Source organism: Adiantum capillus-veneris, chromosome 11 (assembly GCF_014529385.1).
Source record: "Adiantum capillus-veneris isolate H3 chromosome 11, ASM1452938v2, whole genome shotgun sequence".
Lineage (NCBI taxonomy): Eukaryota > Viridiplantae > Streptophyta > Polypodiopsida > Polypodiales > Pteridaceae > Adiantum > Adiantum capillus-veneris.
Window position 1 is genome coordinate 160,526,916 of NC_140941.1, and position 19,970 is coordinate 160,546,885.

General features: G+C 41.3%; 2 protein-coding genes across 6 annotated transcripts; one reads left to right on the plus strand and one right to left on the minus strand.

Annotated features, from left to right (window-relative positions):
• Positions 1-7,370: 7,370 nt before the first annotated feature.
• Positions 7,371-9,584, minus strand: LOC147448318 (uncharacterized). Its single transcript, XM_086524162.1, has 2 exons — positions 9,313-9,584; positions 7,371-8,839 (listed from the first exon to the last, which is right to left on the minus strand). The coding sequence occupies exons 1-2, from the start codon at positions 9,582-9,584 to the stop codon at positions 7,942-7,944; spliced, it is 1,170 nt and encodes a 389-aa protein (XP_086380288.1). The 3' UTR covers positions 7,371-7,941.
• A 7,891-nt stretch (positions 9,585-17,475) lies between these two features.
• Positions 17,476-19,067, plus strand: LOC147448319 (uncharacterized). 5 transcript variants are annotated; one of them, XR_015189694.1, is made up of 2 exons: positions 17,476-18,042; positions 18,380-18,654. XR_015189694.1 is itself a non-coding variant. In XM_086524163.1 (2 exons), the coding sequence occupies exons 1-2, from the start codon at positions 17,810-17,812 to the stop codon at positions 18,922-18,924; spliced, it is 324 nt and encodes a 107-aa protein (XP_086380289.1). In that variant the 5' UTR covers positions 17,553-17,809; the 3' UTR covers positions 18,925-19,067. The 5 variants fall into 5 exon arrangements, 3 of the variants coding, with proteins under 3 accessions (XP_086380289.1, XP_086380291.1, XP_086380292.1); XM_086524163.1 differs by lacking the exon at positions 18,380-18,654 and adding an exon at positions 18,763-19,067 and having other exon boundaries at positions 17,553-17,971; XM_086524165.1 differs by lacking the exon at positions 18,380-18,654 and adding an exon at positions 18,763-18,900 and having other exon boundaries at positions 17,553-18,042.
• Positions 19,068-19,970: the final 903 nt, after the last annotated feature.

The following is a 19,970-nucleotide window of genomic DNA, read 5'->3' on the forward strand; positions in this document are numbered from 1 at the left end:
CCCTAATGCAAGGGCTGAAATCACATCTCTAAAATCGGGATCAATAGCATACTCATCTATCATTGAAGATAGATCATTGTGAGTTGCTATAGAAACCGCATTCACTCTCGGCCGTCTTGAGAGTGCATCAGCTACTTGATTATGCTTACCAGCAATGTGAGCAATATGAAAATGAAATTGCGAAAGGAAATTTGCCCACCTCATTTGTTTGTCGGAGAGCTTGGTCTGCGTCATGAAGTACTTAAGACTTTGGTGATCCGTTCGCAGAATGAAAGGAGTCCCCAATAAATAGTGCTTCCATGAGTCTAAGGCATGTAGAACTGCAAGGAGTTCCTTTTCGTATATGCCTAGAGCTTGCTCAACAGGGTCGAGCCTTCGACTCTCATAGCCTATGGCGTGCCCTTCTTGGAGCAAAACAGCTCCAAGGCAATCACCACAAGCATCACATTGGACCTCAAATGGTTTTGAGAGATCCGGTAGTGTAAGCACAGGTTGAGAGATAAGCTTTTCGAAAGCATTGTTCTCCTTAGCAGACCATATATACCTAACACTTTTCTTTGTTAGGTCATGTAATGGTCCCGCAATTTGTGAGAAATTTTCTATGAAGCGCCTATAGTATGCACACATACCTATAAAGCTTCTTAGTTCATGAAGATTCCTTGGTTTAGGCCATCCTTTTATTACCTCTAACTTGGATGGATCCATTTGGATGCCATCTTCAGAGATAATGTGACCTAAATACTGAATCTCTTGCAAGAAAAATTCACTTTTCTTTCGATTAACATAAAGTTTATTCTCTCTTAAAACTTGAAATATTACCTAGAGGTGTTGCTTGTGTTCCTCCAATGAATTAGAGTAGATGATAATATCATCAAAGAACAATCCAGTGAAGGTTCGATGAGGCCTGAACAGCTTCTCCATCAAACGGTTGAATGTGGTTGGTGCATTGGTCAAGCCAAAAGGCATGACAATGTATTTGTAAAGACCAAATGTAGTACGAAATGCGGTCTTTACAATGTCTTGATCAACTATCCTTATTTGATGATAGCCACTTTTTAGGTCAATCCTACTGAAGTAGGTCGATCCTTGTAGCTTATCAAATAGGTCTTCTACCCGTGGAACGGGAAACCTATTCTTGATAGTGATCTTATTTAGTGCTCTATAGTCGACACACATACGATATGTGCCGTCTTTCTTTTGCACTAATAGCACAGGTGAGAAAAATGGAGATGAGCTTGGCCTAACCATACCCTTCTCAACTAACTCATGCACTTGCCACATAATCTCCTCTTGTTGAGCTTGAGAAACTCTATAAGGAGGTGTATTAGGCGGTGAACTTCCTGGAAGAAGTTCAATTGCATGGTCATCATTACCTCGTTTAGGAGGTAGCTCACAAGGGATGTCGTCAATAAAAACATCTTGAAACCCCTTGAGAAAATTGGATAACTCTAATTCCTTTTGGTTGCTTTTATTTTCTTTTGTTAAAGCATTAGGTTCATTTTGAGAATCTTTAACAAAAATCATGTACACGGAAATAGAGCTCTTTATTGACTTGTTGAAAGCTGGTGTATGTACAATGGGGATGGTGTTACCCATTTCCTTAGCATTTATATACATGTCTTTTTCTCTGAACTTAAAGGAGATTCTCCTTTCAGGAAATTTAACATTGGCAGCCAGGCGGTCAAACCATGGTGCCCCTAGGATTACATCCTCATGCTTGAGAGGAGAGATAAAGAAGTCCTCTTTGTCCACATAGCCTTGGACATGAAGCCTCAATTTCCCGATTAAGGGAGTGACTGAAGCTTCTTGCCCCTTGAAGGCACTGTCTGCGGGTAGGACATCTCGCATCTCGTAGGATTGTATGCCTAGCTTGGTGGCTAACTCCATAGATATAAAATTGTGAGTAGAACCAGGGTCAAAGAGAATAAAAGCATCATGTTCTCTTACCTTTCCCCAAGCATGGCATAGAGGAGATCCTTTGTGATGAGTTTGGTGAATTTCCTCCTCTTGGATTTCAACCAAGGAAGCTCTAGGAGGATCTTGGCGGTTGTTCTTTTGGGGACAAGCGCGGTACGCATGCCCTTGTTCGCCGCACTTGAAACATCGGTTATCCTTACGATAACGCTCAAGCTCTTCAGGAGAGAGTTTATTCTTACCTTTGTAAACTCCCTTCTCTTTAGCTTTGTTGGAGTTGCCCTTAGGAGACTTTTGGACATTGTCCTTCCCCTTAGGCTCATTGGAACCCTTGTTTTCCGGGGGCTTATTATTTCTTTTTGCCCCCATTTGGAAATTGATTCGAGAGGCCACCATAGTGTGGTGTATTACCGCCGATATGGTACGTGGTCTTTGGGAGTTGACATACTCCGCCATTTCTTCGGTTAAGCCCGCACAAAATTGTTGCTTTTGCTCTCCAAAATCCAACTTTTTGAAGACAGTGGCTTTGAGTTGTAGGTCCCAAAACTTGTCTACATATTTGTGGATAGATTCATTGGGAGAGAGCTTTAAGCTTCGCCATTTGGTGAGTACTTTGTCTTTGGCATCGGTGGCCAAAAAATGCTTCATAATGGAATCTCTTAAAGCTTTCCATGTTCGTGGAGCTTCACCATTGGCTCGTAGGCTAGACCACCATTGTCTGGAGGACTTTTGAAAGTGCATAGCTACATGGCGTAGCTTAGAGGACTCCGTGAAGCCCTCATCTCCAAACGCTGCATCGAATTGCTGGATAAAGGCCAAGACTTTGTCCGTGGCACCAAAGGTACCATCATAGGTAAGGAAAGAGATGCTCTTCCCTCCCTCTTTGAATTTCTTCAGCATGGACGACCTCTTGCATGCGGCATAGGATTTCCTATGGCCTCTTCTTTTTGATGGTTCAAAAGTTGCACCATCACTTTCTTCAGAAGGTGAAGAATTTGAAGAAGGTGGAGAAGAGGGTGACCTCTTTCTCGCCTTTTTCTTGTCCTGATCTTTGTCGTCTTCACCATAGCTTTCATAAGAGGAAGAGGATGAAGAAGATGGAGAAGAGGGTGTCCTCTTTCTCGCCTTTTTCTTCTCTTGCTTTTTATCATCCCTCTTAGAATTGTGGTGAGGAGAAGAATATGATGGTCTTCTCCGCTTTGGTGGTGATGGAGAGCGTTTAGCCCGCCGTCTTCGTGGAGCCATCTCCGCCGAGGTGGCGGGAGACTCGCTTCTTTCTCGTTCCTTCGGTGGAGGCTCTTGAGTTCTCCTTTGGGAAGGAGATGCATCATCAAGAAGTAAATTCTTGAGCCCTTCATAAGGATTCTCTTCTTCTTCCCGAATCGGAGAGAGACCTCTTTTGGGAGTCTCACAAGGAGGCTTCCTAGGTGTTCTCTCGTCATGGTGATGCACTTGGAGAATCCCATGAGCACGGAGCTACCGTTGCACTTCACTTTGGAGAGATGGATTGCCCATGGCTTGTTGAAGCCTAGTAACAAGATAGTTAACAAGCATTGAAGCATCATTAGTAGCTTGCTCATGAGAAAAATCAAAGTTATCAACATTAATTTCACTCTCTTTACTATTGTCAGCCATTCTAACAACTTTTAGGTGTAAACTTTTTAGGTGTACTTTGGCACTTCAAGCCCTAGTTGCTACTCCTCTTTACCCCTTTAGAAAAAGCACTCAAGCTACTGTACCCGCGGCTCGAATACCATTAATTGCAAGGAATAGAAGAGAGGGTCTTTCAACACCAAAACAGCACCGGCTCCTGTCAAGCTTCTAATAGCTCAATAGTGGTTAAGCCGTAGGCAAGCCCTGTAGGACTCCACTATTAAGCCCATAGATCTCGACGGTGATGCCCCGCTAACTGCACAAAGGCAGGCGCACTGCAAGGCTCAAAAATCCCTATTCTACTTACTCACAGGCAACTAATAATACCAACCATTTGTAGCTAGCTTGAGGACCTCCCTTCTTGAGCAAGAAAAGAGAAACCTTGAGCTCTAATACCAATGTAACATTTAATGGCCTAATAACTTATGTGTAGCGGAAATTAGCATGAACATAGTGGGCATTTCATTAGAATAGATTCCTAATGAGAATTACAAGAGTGCTTGGGTGGAGAGAGCAACAAAAAGCATAACACCTAGTTAGATAGCATCGACAATACTTTCAAAAGAGAGAGAAATTAAGCTATTGACAACAGTTGAGGACCGGATTTGCATGGAGCCGGTCCCCCCTCCAAAAGGCTTTGTATTATGGTTTCTCCCATTAAGAGAGACATTGTACAATACAATTCTTTGTGTTCCTTCAAGACTAGCTAGTGCAATGAAGATGGAAACTTCATGCACTAAGCAAAACACTTAACAAACACATCTTGAATTATCCCCGTTCTCAGACCCAAGACCTCACACACCTTCGAAGATGGTGAGAGCTAGCAAGGTATGAGAGTAGATTGAGAGAAAGAAGGAGTATCTTACGAGAAAGATGTACATCTCCTCACATAATCACTCATATGTAGCATAGCTTAGCTTAGTAATTAGCTTGGTAGAGGAGATGAGCATGCATTGAAGCTTGGCTCTTGGTTGGATTTTCATCCACATGCCAAGAGAGTGTTGATGTAGGCTTCTATCTCACAAGCTTGGAGTAGGTGATGAGTTCTCCATTAAAGCTTGGGAAGAGATAGTCTTCTCTTTCTTCACACATGAGCTTGTGTGAGTGTGTGTGTGTGTGATAATGCCTTGCAAAAATCAGCCCCCTCTCTCTCTTGGGCGAGCCCTCTTGCTAATTGCTCTTGCTGAAGCCTCATTGGCCCTCCCTAAGTCAAGCCAATTACAATTAAGCAGCATAAGTGATAGCCTTCTGACATGTGTCCCCCTTTCCCCTTTTGTGAGAGCTTTAGGTAATTAAATAATTAAACTAAATTCTCATTGGACCCCTTTGCCTACTGGCCAATAGGAATAAGGCAAGCCATGGGGCTCCTGAATGCTCATTGGACCCCTTGGGAGACTGCCCAATAGTCTTCTAGGAGACTTAATTCTCATTGGTTTCTTTTATTAAATGTTTTTAAATTAATTAAACTAGATTTACTCTAGCTTAATTTTCATTGGTCCACTTCAAGGGTCATCCAATAGAAATTGGGCACACCTTGTGGGCATCTGGCCTAGGGAGCTGACATGTGTCCCTCATTCCCTTTGTGTAAAGGGAGCCTGTGTGTGTGTGTGTGTGGATTTCTCTCTCATCCCCTACCTTTAGGGCTCGCCCCCTCCCATGTAGGGATGTGCAAAGACTTTTAGGGCACACACAAAGCATCCAATTTTCCCTAGGGTTGACCTTTGGACACAACCTTTGAATTTTGGAACCTTAGCATTTTGGAAGTCTTAATGGGCTGAACCTTAGGGTCTTTTTAGCGCATTGTTGCACATGGCTCTTTTGCAGATGGCCCCCCCTTTGGATCCCTATTTTCCCTCCTTTGGATCCCTACTGTGGCCGGTCTGTTAGCTTAACCAATATTCTAGCTTTTTCTCCCCTGGCCTTCCCCACATTAAATGATCAGTTTAATATGAGAAAATCATTTAGGAGAATTAGATATTGATTATTATGACAACTATAAAATTGTTATCAAAGAGATTAGCTCTAAGGTTCCACAGTTTCCTGATGGAAAAGTTTACAAATTGTTTTCCATTCCTACGGGATTCAAGTTGACTCCAAAATAGAGATGGGATTGAATTCTATCCATAGTTTTTTTTTGTAAATTGCCTATTTGTCTTGTATTGTGCAAGACTCATGTGCTTCCAGGTGCTTTGTTCAGAATCACTACACTATTTTTTGTGTTATTTACTTTTTGGCTTGCTGGAGGCCTTGACAAATTCAAATGAGTTTGCTTCTGGCTTTAGCTAGATAGTTCTTATGGGGTGGGTGAGAGCATAAAAAAGAAATAGCCAAGGTTTTATATTAGATTTGTGTTCTTCCTAAGGAAGTAGATCATTAGACTCTTGGGCTGTTAATTTTGGTTACTAAAACAACCTCTCAAATTTTGGAAGCTTTCTTCTCTTATGTACCTTTGGTCGTCAAAGCTTCTAAATTGGTGTTGAGACTGTGGAAAGCGTGGCTCCATATGTGTCAACTGATTATCAGTTGGAAAGAGGTTTTAGCTTCTCACTCTGAATTGCTTCTCTCATACTTTAGGTTTTAGCAACTCAACCTCTTGGACACACCAACCTTAGGTCTTCCCACAAACTCGCCCACAAAGCATTCAAGGATGGGATGAAGCACTCGACAGACCTATAGATGATGGGCAAATGGATGCCTTCTCAAGCTTCTCAAGAAGTGGTTGTTGGGAAGGGCGGCATACATTTATGATGACACTCTCTAAATAGGGCAATTGATCTTAGCAAGATCATACCGAAATCTTCTAGGCTGACAGATCTCTTCATACAAAGTGCATTTTGGAACCTAGGTTGAATTCTAGGTGAGGAGTACAATAGCCCCAAAGACAATGGATGTGCCTTTCCTATTTCTCAAAAACAAGCTATTGTCCATTGGTTGATCTTACATGAAGCTGTATGGATTGCTAAGAAAGTAGGGTGGGTGATGGATTATGCAAAATATGTTGTTAGGAGGAGGAAACTATTGTGCACATCTTTTTTCATGTTCTAGTATTAAACATGTTAAAAGGTTCTGGTGGATGTGTTCTCTTCTCGTCATCCTAAAGAATTCAGCTGGTAGGAGATTTTTCTCAAGAATCTTAGTCCACTTAATTTGGACTTCAAAATTGAGTGCTAAGCTTGCTTCGTCCATCCATTAGCCCTACGATACCTTTGTACTCCCCTCCCTATTAATTGTGGCTCTAGTCCTCCCCTTTGTAGAGGACTCCTTGTACATCTTTTGACACTCTCTCTCTCTCTCTCTCTCTCTCTCTCTCTCTCTCTCTCTCTCTCCCCGTGGTGAACCTCCGCAATAAAGGACTTACCATCTCATAGCGACAAGCTTATTACATTATTAATGCTAGAAAAGAATGTACCACAGCACGTTTAGAAGTTTTCTCAACATGAGAAAAAGGGCTATTTTCACACCAAGGAAAATATTCTCTACTTAAAAAAAAAGAGGTGATAAATATTTTGTATCGAAAAGAGACGATAGTGGAAATTATTGTCTCTTTGAAGCATGAAAAATCACTTTTATCAGTTTGAGCAACGACCGCTCAAGTGAGAATATTCGTAAGCATCTCTTTTTTTCCACATGGAAGTCGGAAAAACCTTTTTTTGTAGGGCAAAAAGATTGACGCGTCATTTTCTCATGTTGAGAAAACTAACGGGAGGGGGAAGTATTCCGTACTTAAAAAAAGAGAGGGGATAAATATTTTGTATCGAAAAGAGACGATAGTGGAAATTATTATCTCTTTGAAGCATGAAAAATCACTTTTATCACTTTGAGCAACGACGGCTCAAGTGAGAATATTCGTAAGCATCTCTTTTTCTCCACATGAAAGTCGGAAAAACCTTTTTTCGCAGGGCAAAAAGATTGGCGTGTCGTTTTCTCATGTTGAGAAAACTTTTAAAACTTCTTGTGTACTAGAAAAGATAAACTTGTTGCATGAGGAGATCCCTAGCTTGATGGTAATTGAAAGATTACAATATACTAGATGAGGATGCCCAAGGTCAAGCTCCTATATGGATGACTTAATTCAACAACAAGACAAATTCCAGATTGAATCTTGCCAGCTCCTTATTTTTGAGACCAAGCCCCCAGTGTCCAAACTTCCTTGAAATATTCTCCTTTCCTTCTTTCTTTGTCTATCACTTACCAGAGCTGTACAACACCAGCAAAAGCAAAATCGTAAATGGATTATCTTCTTGACCAATGAGTCACCTCGTATGTACCGCAATGATAGAGAACCAAAAATAGCATGTCAACACACAAGTGCTTGCAAACAACTTTACAAATGGGATGCCTTGATGGATGTGACGGATGAGCTCATATTGCTAATCAAAGGGATTGAAATAGGTTAGTGTCACCAGGCTCATCACTGCTAATGGTGGCCAAGACGTGGTTGGGGTCCTCGTTGATTGAACTAATTGGAGCTACAAAATCATTAGGATCGACAAAACTGCTTGAGATGGGGGATACAATATTGAGATAGCTAGAAAAATGTTGAGACAGTTGGTTTCTTGATGGTTGAGTGTCACCGAAACTAGTCAGGTCAGCAAACGCCATCGATTCCGTACCAATGGGAATGTAATCGGTGTCGCAACATGTAAACCCATGATCGTCAAGAATGTGTCCAACCGTGTCGAGATTAGGGTTTGAATTGAAAGCTAGAGAGGCTGATTCCGGACTATCATCATGGAGAGGGGTTTGAGAAGCTTCCTTGATCAACTGAGCATCACCTTGTGGTCCGGAGTTATTCACGAGCTGCCTTTGAGACGGTGCAATATCATTGCAGGCACTGTTTTGACAAGAACTGACAAGGGATCGAGCAAAGGCTATGTCTTCCAAACCATGATTACGTGCGGTCGGAATAGGAGGTTGATGATGGACATGAGCTTTGACCGCTTGCAAAAGATGCGCTCGTTCATGTGCCATCCGATGAAGACATTGCCGCTCCGCTTTCATTATCGCCATCCGAAGCTTGATGAGCTCCTGTTGAAGGCACTTCACTTGGACTTTCAGTTGATGCATGAGGCGAGTGATGCCATGGACTTGGTCGGCCATCCGGAACTGAGCCTCCAATTTCATAGTCGAGACAGCAGTGTGGCGCAAGTGTAAAGGCAGGTCTTTCAGCAGACGAACAAAGTTCTTCACCCCGAAAAGACGATGCACCGCTTCAAAAGCCAAGTCTTCCTGTGGTGAGAAGTAGAGCGCCAATTCGCAATTCTCTAGGCACCTGCTCACATATATAAACCAGCTGAAGCAAGATATCTCTCTCTCTCTCTCTCTCTCTCTCTCTCTCTCTCTCTCTCTCTCTGCTCATGCCAGGCGTTGTACTACTCACGCGTGCATAAGGTTACCATGCATTAATCCAAAAACTGTACCCCTATTGCCATAATTAAGACGTCTCTTGAGTTTTTTGCTTTGCACAGTCAAAAATTTCAAGGCAAGGGCTCTAGCTAAATATAATTAACACTTGTAAACTGAGACCAGACCACAAAGATTTTACTAGTGCTTCAATTAGTTGCAATAATTACAATGGGCTGCATGCATACTGAATGTAAAAACAAAAAATCATGGTGGGAAGCGATGTATTCAAGAGAATTTTTCTTGTGACCGCTGATGAAAATCACTATTTTGAGCAGGATTCAATTGACATGGAGCAAGAAAGCAGATTACAGTATGAACTACGTGTATAAGCGTACATACCTTCGCCTCTGGAAGCGGCAGCCAGCGCAGGCGGTGGGCGGTGATGGGTGAGTGGTCGTGGCGCTGGGCGGCGCTGAGGGCTCGGTGGGCTTGCTAGGGCGACAGCTAGAGGCAGGAGCGGCGGCGCCTCCACTTGACGAACTGAGGAGGCGCGGCCCACCGCCGGCCTGCTGCCGATTTTGATCATCATAGTCGCTGCAGAGGGCCAGCAGGGTAGAAGTGAGCAGTGTAGACGTTGTGGTGCTGTCTTCCTGGCTTGCACTGCTAGTCATCCCCTCCTGGAACTCCAGTTCCGCAACTGCAGTCTAAGTTTAGCGCGATGTGAATCGTTCGTTATTTTTAGAGAAGTCAAACTCTCTATTTTCTTTTAGAAAAAATGTATCACATATTCATCCTGAGAGTCCCTTGAATACAGTTTATTCGATTCATCCTAAGATTCCTCAGGAATCTCAATTTTGCCCCTTAGGTAGGGGGATTCGTAGCATCTTGGGAGGGCGAGACTCGAACCCATACCACTGGGTAACAACTCTCCATGTGTCTCCTCTAACCTCGCGAGCAACCATGCTCAATTGCTGCAGGGTGTAAACCTTGCAATATAAAAAAAAACACTTGGGCGTTCGTTGCTACTTTTCCCGTCAGCCTCGCGCATCGCGCTCATCCACCCATCGCCTCGCTCGCACCGGCTCGTCCTCTCCTCTCCTGCTCTCTGCGTGCTACATCGCCCCATGTTGTCCCTCGCCTCGCGTCTGCGTAGATTCTCTGCCCATTTTTTGTTTTTTTCCAGCCAGGCACCCCCTACTCAAGGGCATGGTATACTTCGTGTGTTAGAGTTGTGTAACACATCCTCTGGACTTTGTTGTAAACAACGTTTTTGTTTTTTAATGAAAGTGGAAGAGATAAATTACTAAAGTAAAAAAAGAATATAAAAGACCCTCAGGTTGGGGGGGAAGGGGGACAAACAATAAATCAATAGATCTGCATACAGAGGTGGGCGTAGCCCCAAAAGTCAAAAGAACTACATCATATGCAAATAGTCTTTCATCTTGACCCTTATACCTGAGTAGTACTTTGGAATCCCAGTTCTTCATTGTTGCCACCTCAATGACTTTTGGATGCCAGATATAGAGGTTGAGGAGTCCAAGCCTCTGTGATCTCTAAATGCATAGCATATCTGATGCTTTCCTAAGTTCACAATGAAGAACATATGGGTGTTGAGGGGGAGAGTATTGACAACAAAATTCTTGTTAAGCCAAATAAGCGAGAGTATGATTCCTCTCCAAATGTTCCAAAGACGAATATCTAGACCTTTACAATTCCCTAATAAAAGGTCCTTAGCTTCAGGTACCGCACAACATCCCATAATTTTGAACTCTGCCCAAAGAGTGCTTGCTGTCCTGACAATTGAAAAAGAGATGAGGGGTATCCTCTCACTATAAGAGGAGTAGTCTATAACCGCTAGCATTGCCGCAGAAATTAAACAAAGGGAAAGGGAGAGAGAAAATATTGCGTACATGACAATAACCGTGGCTCATATCACGGTAGTGGTTTGAAAGCAATAGCTGCGGTAATATACCCGCATCTATTATCGCGTCAATTGCTGCGTATATTACCGCGCTAATTACCACCAAACGCCTATTCAAGAATAGGCCTTCGGTGGTAATTAGCGCAGCAATACACGCGACAACTGACGCGGACGCGGCAATATGCAAAAAACAATGAAACATGAATTATTTTTTGAAAGAGTATACAAAAAAACAAAGAATTGAAACTGAATTTACTTTACCTTGAAAATTTAATTTGCAAAAGATCAATTATTTAAAAAAGTTACAAATAAAATGAAAATAGTTGTATATACATTGTGCCACATTGGAACTTTACGAAAGTTTGAACAAATATTTTTCTATCTAATCCTCCTCAATCTCGTCGTCATCCAGAGACACGTACGTTTGATCACCTTGACTCTTCATAAACCCAAACCAAATTAAACAATTATCAACAGCTCAAAACAATTGATACAAAATTATTTGTTTTAACTTACCGCTTGTAGTGATCCAACTGCTGCGTCAAATTTCTCGCGAGAGATGTGGTTGCTCTCGAACAACCCTCGCCAAGTATCAAATTTTGTATGTCGCTCCCGATACTTGACCATCTCTCTGGTTGGTCGAGTAAAAGTGAAATTTTCCTAAGTAACCAACAATAACAATAACAATAACAAATCATCAATTATAATCTTTATAATCACCGATTTAGGTTGTAATTTAATCAGTCTTACATATTTGTCCTTCCAGGCTGCTTTTCCTCCCGAGCCATAGTGCGTGGGAGTTTGTCTAGTGCGAGCTTCACGTTGTTGTCTATAGGATGAGCCCATCGTAGCCTGATCGCTCTTTCCTTGCATTGCCCACTTCCACTCCGCATCTGCCATGTTGCCACCACGATAGCTCTTGTCTGGATCTCTACCCTGGTTGGCTGCTACGCGCCGTACATTGGACTGCTTGTTTTTCAAAAATGTTTTTATGTAGCCCTCCAACCACTTTTGTGAAAAACGTTGATCGGGGGAATTTGGAAATCTAGCATGCAGCGCGTCCTCGATGTAGCGTGCATGATCGGACAATTGGTCTCTAAACTTTACAAAAAAGTTCCCAAGAAATAGGAGGAGAAAAAATGTGTTTCTTATGTTGTTGTTGAAGCCTAAGGGTACCATAATCATCTGGTACATGTGTGCCGTGGCCCTTGGCACTACGGTCTCCGGCAACTTGCTCGTTGGTAGTAAGTTTCCGTTTTACTCCCAATTCTTGCCTAACATTGTGGAAAATACTTTTTTCTTTGGATATGAAGGCTAGTTCAATTACGTGTAATGTGTTTCTCCATGAGGATCATTACCTCAAGGTATGTTGTCATGTGTGAAACGTTGAAATGATCATCAAGCACATAAATATCGCAGTGTTTTGATAAATTGGACAAGCCGATTGGAGTCTTTCCCTTTGCCTACACTAATCAAGTTAACATTCTTTGTCTGATCTCCACATGACAATAACTCAAGGTCCTTTACTAGTACACATGCATGCAACACATCTAGATAACGTGCTCTAAGCCATTCCTATTTGAATCCATGGTGGTAGTTTCATATATGCTCTTCTATAGCACATTGTGATAGTACTTGATATTGTTGAAATTTCACCCTAATTTCTAGGGTCCACACTCACTCTTGTCCCCTACTAACGCAAAGATTTGGTATTTTAAATGTTACAACTAGCTCAAGGTCACCCACCCAATCACTTTCCTTCAACAAGAGTTTGTGTGCTCTCTGTCATTTTCCCTTAAACACATAGTGCGTCTCATAGTGAGCATGATGGTCCCCCAAATGTCCTCTTCCATATGTGTATCCAATATGTGTTCCCTCTTTTTGTAGGTGTAGGAGAGGCCGAGTAGATTGTGGTTAACACAAATCATTTATTGCCTAGTCAAACTTGGTAGGTGTGATTATAGAAACCTCTTTGGATTCACACAAAAATGCATGGTGCTTTACATGGGCTAGATGCCCTAGCTTGGCAAGCATGGCCTATCAACTACACAGTGATGGATTTATTCAATTATTCTTAGATTTTGAATTACAAGGGTTGGGGAAATGGAAAAAGTAAGCTAGTTAGGATTGATAAACGCATACAATTATCATAATAGATGCTAGGATTTTCTTTATTTATGGTGGATGAGTTTTTACAATGAGAAATGATGGTGTACACATGAGCGGGCCATTTACCAGCAAGTGATGGCATGTGGTGCCCATCAAAGGCCATTGTATTCAAGTCATAGCTATCAAGACCAAAAAAATGCAAAACCTTCTTAATTGAGAAAACGTAAGAATCTTTTCAATCCTTTCCTATTTAATACGCATACCAAGAAAGTGACTAGCTTCGATCAAATCCTTCATAAAGAATTTTTGACTCAACATCTACTTCAAATTGGCAATCCCATGCGGCAATAAGTGTGTCATATCTAGGGACAATATGCAAGATTGTTATCTTGACCACAAGAAAAAAATTCTCATCAAAATCAAGTTCCTTTCTATTGTGGAAATCCCTTAGCAACTAATCTAGCCTTGTGCTTAGGCATAACATCTCCAAATGTACTCTTTAGCTCGCAAATCCATTTTCAAGGTAAATCTTTCTTTTTAGTGAGAAATTCACCAAGTCCCAAAATTCATTGTTCACAATCAAGTCATACTCAAATTGCATAGCTTGCTCCCATTTAAACTTGTCATCCACTTGCATGGCTTCTTAGTAGCAAGTTAGTTCACTCTAGTCAATCAAGCTAACCTAATTAACACTTGGCTAAAATCTTTCCAGTGGATGTGAGGCTCTCATAAAACATCTCAATGTGCGACTCTTAGTTTCTACTTGTTCATGACCATTGCTAGTGGAATGCACATTACTAGACTTCTGAGTTTGTAGTGTTTCAGAGGTAACATCCTCAATTGTGACTCTTCTCTACTCGATTTCCTTAAGAAGTTGTCTATGCATCTTTGAATCATTGAAGATCACATCAAAACTTTTGATAAAGAGATTTTGGGTGCCAAGAGAATAATCCATCTCACGATCAGCACCATAACCAACAAAGATGCATTTATGTGAATTTGGATCAAGCTTTGACCTAAGTGGTTTTGGCACATGAGCATATGTCCCACAACCAAAGACACATAATCGATCATAATGCGTCTTCTTGCCAAACCACATCTCTTCAAGAACCTTGTAATCCAATGGAATGCTAGGAGACATGTTGACAATATGCATTGCTAACAAAAATGGCCTCTGCCCAAAAGCCTTCTCTAAGGTTTGCCATGGAAACTACAGTAAGCACATGTTCATGTATAGTACATTTCATACCTTTTGCGAATCGATTTTGGGATGGTGATTATGGAACCATAAACTGCCATTTAATTTATGTCTTTGTATAGAAGTCAACCATCTCCCTTGAGAGATACTCCCCATCATTATCAGTCCTTAAGTTGTTAAGTTTTTTGCCTCAACTAGTGCAAGGAAATTTTGGAAAGTAGAGAAAACCTTATCCATACTTTTCAAAGGATAAAGACACACCTTCCTTGAATATTCATCAATGAATGTCACAAGTAACTAGCCCCCCCTAGAGATTTCTTCGGCATAGGACCACGTACATCAGTATGAACAAGTTCTAGAGGCTCCAATTACTTTTCTAATCATATGCAAGTAAACAATCCTAATGTGCTTGCCATAGATACAATGTTCACAAATTAAAAAGTAACTAAAACACAAGATAGAAAAGTAAGAAAAATGCTCACGAGCTTTAATGGAATATGGCTATACATTGCTTGTAGCGGAATTGAAATAACAATACTGAGCACTTCCTTTAAGAGTATTCTTAAGGAGCATAAGAAGAGTACTTGATTAAAGGTAGAAAAATGAACATTACACCTAATTAGCTTGGCATGAACAATACTTGTAAAAGAGAGAGAGAGAATTAGGGAAATTGACAACAGTTGAGGATACTTGGAGCCGGTCCCCCCTCCAAAAGGCTTTTGTATTATAGATTCTCCCATGAAGAGAGACTTGGTACAATACAAGATTTGTGTTCCTTGAGACCTTGTTGGTGCAATGAAGATGGTAAGCTTCATGCACCAAGGTTATGCCCTTAACTATCTTATCAATGGATAGATCTTGATGAGTACATTCTAAATCCAAAAGGTCCGACAAGTTTTGATTTCATTTATAAAACTTTTACCGTGCACCGGTTTTGGACAAGAGGGAGAAATTCAAAGTCCTTATAGGGCCCATTTGAGAGTCCAAAATTTCCCTAATGTTTGAATCATGGCTCTTGATTGGATTTGCATTCCATAGCCAAGGGTTGTTGGTGAAGGCTCTGAACTTCTCAAGCTTGGAGAAGGAGATGGAGTTCTTACTCAATACACAATGAGAATGAATGCGCGCGCGCGCGCGCGTGTGTGTGTGTGTGTGTGTGTGTGGGAGAGAGAGAGTATACCCTCAAGAATACCCCCTTCTTGCTTTGGTCGACCCCCTCTTCTAGCTCAAGCTTGTCATTGATTAGACCTCACCAAGCCTAGCCAATCACATGCTTTAGTCATATCAAGCAACAAGGGTAGCATTTGGACAAGTTTCCTCCTTTCCCCTTTGCATTAGGAAGATAATGGGGTCTAGGAGGGCCTCCTTATTTGGCAGTTTAAGAAAGTCAAACCTTTAGTATTAAGAAAGTAATCAAAGGACAGCTTTTGAACTCAAACAGGCAAAATGGCTAGTTTATTTGAATTTAACTTTCCCCCCAAAAAGGAATTTGAAATATAACGGGTAAAACTATATCTTGTAGCATATCGATGGAAAGATCTCAATGTGTAGATTAGAGATCTATGATCTCCGCTCAAATGAGAGATCATATGTGGAAGTTATGGGAGGCCAAAAAAGACACCACCTCTTTTTTGGGAGAAAAGTTCATCTTTTGACCACTATTACACATCTCTTACACCCACCATTCTTGCACACATGGCATACACCTATTTGTCAAAATGTTAATCACCTCCATAAGCTCATGGAAAATAAAGAGGCCTTCCTAGACCCCATCCTCTTCCTAATGGAGAGAGAGGGCTTGAATAAAACTAGGATAAATAAATAAATAAACTAAATTCTCATTGGACCCCTTTAGAGGCCATTCAATAGGCTCTAGGCACAACATGAGGGAAGCATGTGTAGGTGCTTGACATGTGTCCTTGTTGCTTCTTAAGTCATGGCTTGCCTTGAGAGTGTGTGTGAGTATTCTCTCTTGCTCCTACTTCTAGGCTCACCTCCCTTTTTGTAGGGATCCTCTTTGACTTTTGGCATCTCAAGCACCTTAGGATTCAAGCATGACAAGCACCTCAAGCACCTTAATCATCAAGCATGACAAGCACCTTAGTCAGCAAGCACAACAAGCAACTCAAGCTTGGGCAAGGTTCCCACCTCAAGGTCAGTCCCAACTTGCTTAAGGTCCTAGGTCTTAGGACTTTTAACATTAACCTTTTGAGGTCTTAGCTAACATCTTTAAGACTTGTTCAACAAGCTTCTAGATTTGTTGGGGTTGATGCTACCATAAACTTAACTAATTTTCTTCTAAGTAGTCACTAGGAATCAATATCTTGGTTCAAACCCTCATTAGCCTCTTCAACATCATGATCATCAATACCACCATCTGCATAGCCTTTGTCTCCACATCTGCACCCTCATTTTATTTATTGTTCTCTTCCCGCACATCATCCAAGTCACTCTTCTCTTCTTGTTCTTCGTATGCAAACTCAATAGAAAAACCAATGGCATGATCAAGAGCTTCTCCTGCACCCATGATACCAGCTTTACAACCATCATTGTAATCTATGATAAGTTCCCCAATCTTTGCCTGTGCATGCATTGTTTAGTAGCTTTTCAAACTCTTCCTTCTCATCTAGATCATTGGTGTTGTCATTCTTAAGGCCAACTAGAACTTTATCAGCTACACTATGTAAAATATATTGGGGTTGGTTGCCATATTGTTGTTGTATGAGGTTCAGAAGGGATTCCCTCTTGTGTATCCCATGAGTGGGGGGGACCTGAGTCATGTGATACGCTTATGTATCACCAAGTTGACTTATGTATTAAATAGTTGAAATATTCCCTCTTAACATATCCCCTAACTAAGGTCCTCACATTCGTCCCTTGTGAGCTATGTGCTGAGACTAGGAAATGGCAGCAACACTGCATACACACTGCCACACGGAACTGTAGGCCATGTCCTTGTTGGCAACCAGATCGACGCCATTTTGAGTATGCTTTTGGATGGGGGGTTTTGCTTTCCCAAATAGGGCAGAGGCATGCCCATCCCATTTCAACCAATGAGAGCTTTGCTTTTGACGTGTTATGAAATGGTGATGTGTAAACAATTCTCTTCAAAGAGTCTGCCATGTTTTGGATAGGTGCCCGCTTAAAAATGTCTATGTGTGGAATTTGGAAAATCTCAGATTTTAGAGATTTGGTTTTGACCTTAGAGCGGGAAGAGACTACCATGTGGGCGAGCATGAGGAGTGGAGCTCGCAACTCTATGACTCGTGAGCTTGAGTGTTCAATCTACCATGGTCAACAACATGCAAGCAACCCTAGGACTGTACATGGCTCAAGTAACCACTCTCTCTCTCTATATATATAACCACTCTCTCTCTCTCTCTCTCTCTCTCTCTCTATATATATATATATATAACTCTACCCTAGCTTGTAACTCTACACAGGCCTCCGTTCTCTTTGATCTCCTTGTTTCTCCCTGGGCGAGGGGCTGCCCCTCCCTACACCTGAATCTACAGCCCAGCCCTGCCCCGCCAATGACTGTGCATCATCTACCCTGAATCGATGGCCTAACTACTTGTCAACGACGGCGCATCATTTGCCTTGAATCGATGGCATGATGGCATGAATCTACTGCCGTGCGGCGATGTGAACTTGCTGCTCTGCCGACGATGTCAACCATTATTTTCTGCTACTCTGTCGACCTGAAGCCCAACAAGGGTGTGAACTACTGCTCCATCTACAATGGTGTGAACTACTGCTCTCCCGACCAGGAGCCCAACGACGGTGATGATCTAAATGTTGTAGAGGAGATGGATGGCTATGGGGAAGAGGTAGAGGATGATGTTGGTGATTTTGGTGAGACTGTTTGTTGCATCTGTGATAATGGTGGATCAGTGATTTGGTATGTTTTGTTTTCTTTCTGGAGTGAGTTTTGGTGCATTGTTGCTTTTCAATAGGGAGAGGACATCTTATCACGTTTTTGTATGAGCAGGGAAATTGATATTTTTCATGCTTTAATAGCCATGATGGCCCATGCTTGTGATCATTTCATTTGAATAAGGGTGGGGGTGGTGCCGATGATTCTCGTTGCTCCACATTAGGTTTTAGCAAGGCTATAGCAGTGGTGCATCGACACCCTAAGAGTGGCTTCCAATTCTCTATCACATGCACTCTCTTGCTTCCCGTGTCTTGATTTAAATAGATTCATGGAAAATGATCATCATGTGTTGTTGATATAGAGAATGGACAAGAGTTCAAGGAGCACAAGTGCTACACCCATGACGATTGGGATGCTTAGATGACAAGGCTGGTGCTTCTCAAGAGATATGAATGTTTGCAAATTGCAATCTTTTATTATAAACTATAATACATGTCTTATTTTTTGGATAGGATAGTCCCCTTCCATCAATGTACTTGACATTTTCCATGCAGACAAACCTCTTTCCTTTCATGGGACTCCTTTGTTATTTAGGTGTAAAGAAAATATTTCATGGAGAAGTTTCTCAGGTTTCAATTTGGTTGCCACTTATATTGTGTAGAAGCAAAAAATCACTAATTGGGGATTGCCGGACCTCGCGTTCTTTTGCATGGAGTTATTACTGATTTGGAGCCATTTGTGTAGGTCTACTTGTGTGATGCAGCCATATGTGGTCACTTTTATCATCTAGATTGTGTGGTAGAGATGATTTTAAAAGACAAGGATACCAATGGCAAAGCTGTTTTGGCTAAGTCCATCAAGGAAGGAAAGGGGTTTGCCTATCCCATGCAAAAATGTTGCAAATAAAACAAAGGGGAAGTCAAAGAAGAATGGGATTTGCAGTTTGGTGTATGTCATAGATATCCGTGAGCCTGGCATTGTAATTGTTTGCTTTTGTAAGTTCTATCTAAAATGTTGCTATCACAAAGAAAGAAGCTTGGTTACTTGTTTCTATTGGTGACATTAGTGCTACTTGTATTTGATAGTCCCCTTCCTCTGATGATGGCTCTGATGATGATGAGCCTCAGAGAGCTTGCGCGACGATCTTCTGTCCAATCATTATTTTTGGGATTCATTGGTTAGTGGTTCTTTTCATATCAGTTTGATTTTGCTGTGCTCTTTTCTTGCTATTGGTCTTTAGACTCTGGTTCTTTTGTTATTTTTTTTTTATTTAGATCATTTATTCAATTTTCTCTTCAAGAGTTTGGCTTTGATCCTTTGAATTTTAATAACCTAGCTTGATTGCAAGCTTTCCTTAAAGTGAACCGGAAATGCTTTTAGCAAAAACTTCAATTTTTTTGACCTAAAAACCAGGAGACTTTTAAGTTTGTCTTTATTTTATAGTTCTAATACTCTAACACACATTGTTTGCAAAAATTAGAATGAATAGAAACTTTTGAGTTTGTTACATGATGTGTGTGTGTGTGTGTGTGTGTGTGTGTGTGTGTGTGTGTGTGTGTGAGTGAGAGAGAGAGAGAGAGAGAGAGAGATAGATTTAGAGAGATTTTAATAAGAAAGAGATACATTTAGAGAAAAAATTATAAGTTAATACCCTTTGTAATGTGTTTATATTTAATAAGTGAAGTTTTTCATGGTTGTTTATGAATGTACCATTATTTGTTATATAGAGAAGAATCCATTTTATATGTGTGCCTTAAATCCCATGTGAGAAGTCTAATGAGTAGGTGGCTAGTATCATTTGTTTTGAGACTGAGATTTTTATCAGTTTACAAGGGAAATGATGTTCGTCTTTTAGAGGTAAAGTGAATGGATTACCTTGATTGTCCAGCATCAATTATGAGAATGTTGGCGTCACAATTTTTCACGTGGAAGACAACGAAAAAAACACTGAA

What these genes read in the sequence shown, in the direction of transcription:
- LOC147448319 (XM_086524163.1), top strand. Translation starts at nt 17,810, where the DNA reads ATGTCAACCATTATTTTCTGCTACTCTGTCGACCTGAAGCCCAACAAG. An exon ending in TGGATGGCTATGGGGAAGAG is followed by an intron (nt 17,972 to 18,762) that starts GTAGAGGATGAT and finishes CCATTTGTGTAG; the next exon opens with GTCTACTTGTGTGATGCAGC.
- LOC147448318 (XM_086524162.1), bottom strand. Translation starts at nt 9,584, where the DNA reads ATGACTAGCAGTGCAAGCCAGGAAGACAGCACCACAACGTCTACACTG. An exon ending in TGCCGCTTCCAGAGGCGAAG is followed by an intron (nt 8,840 to 9,312) that starts GTATGTACGCTT and finishes ATATGTGAGCAG; the next exon opens with GTGCCTAGAGAATTGCGAAT.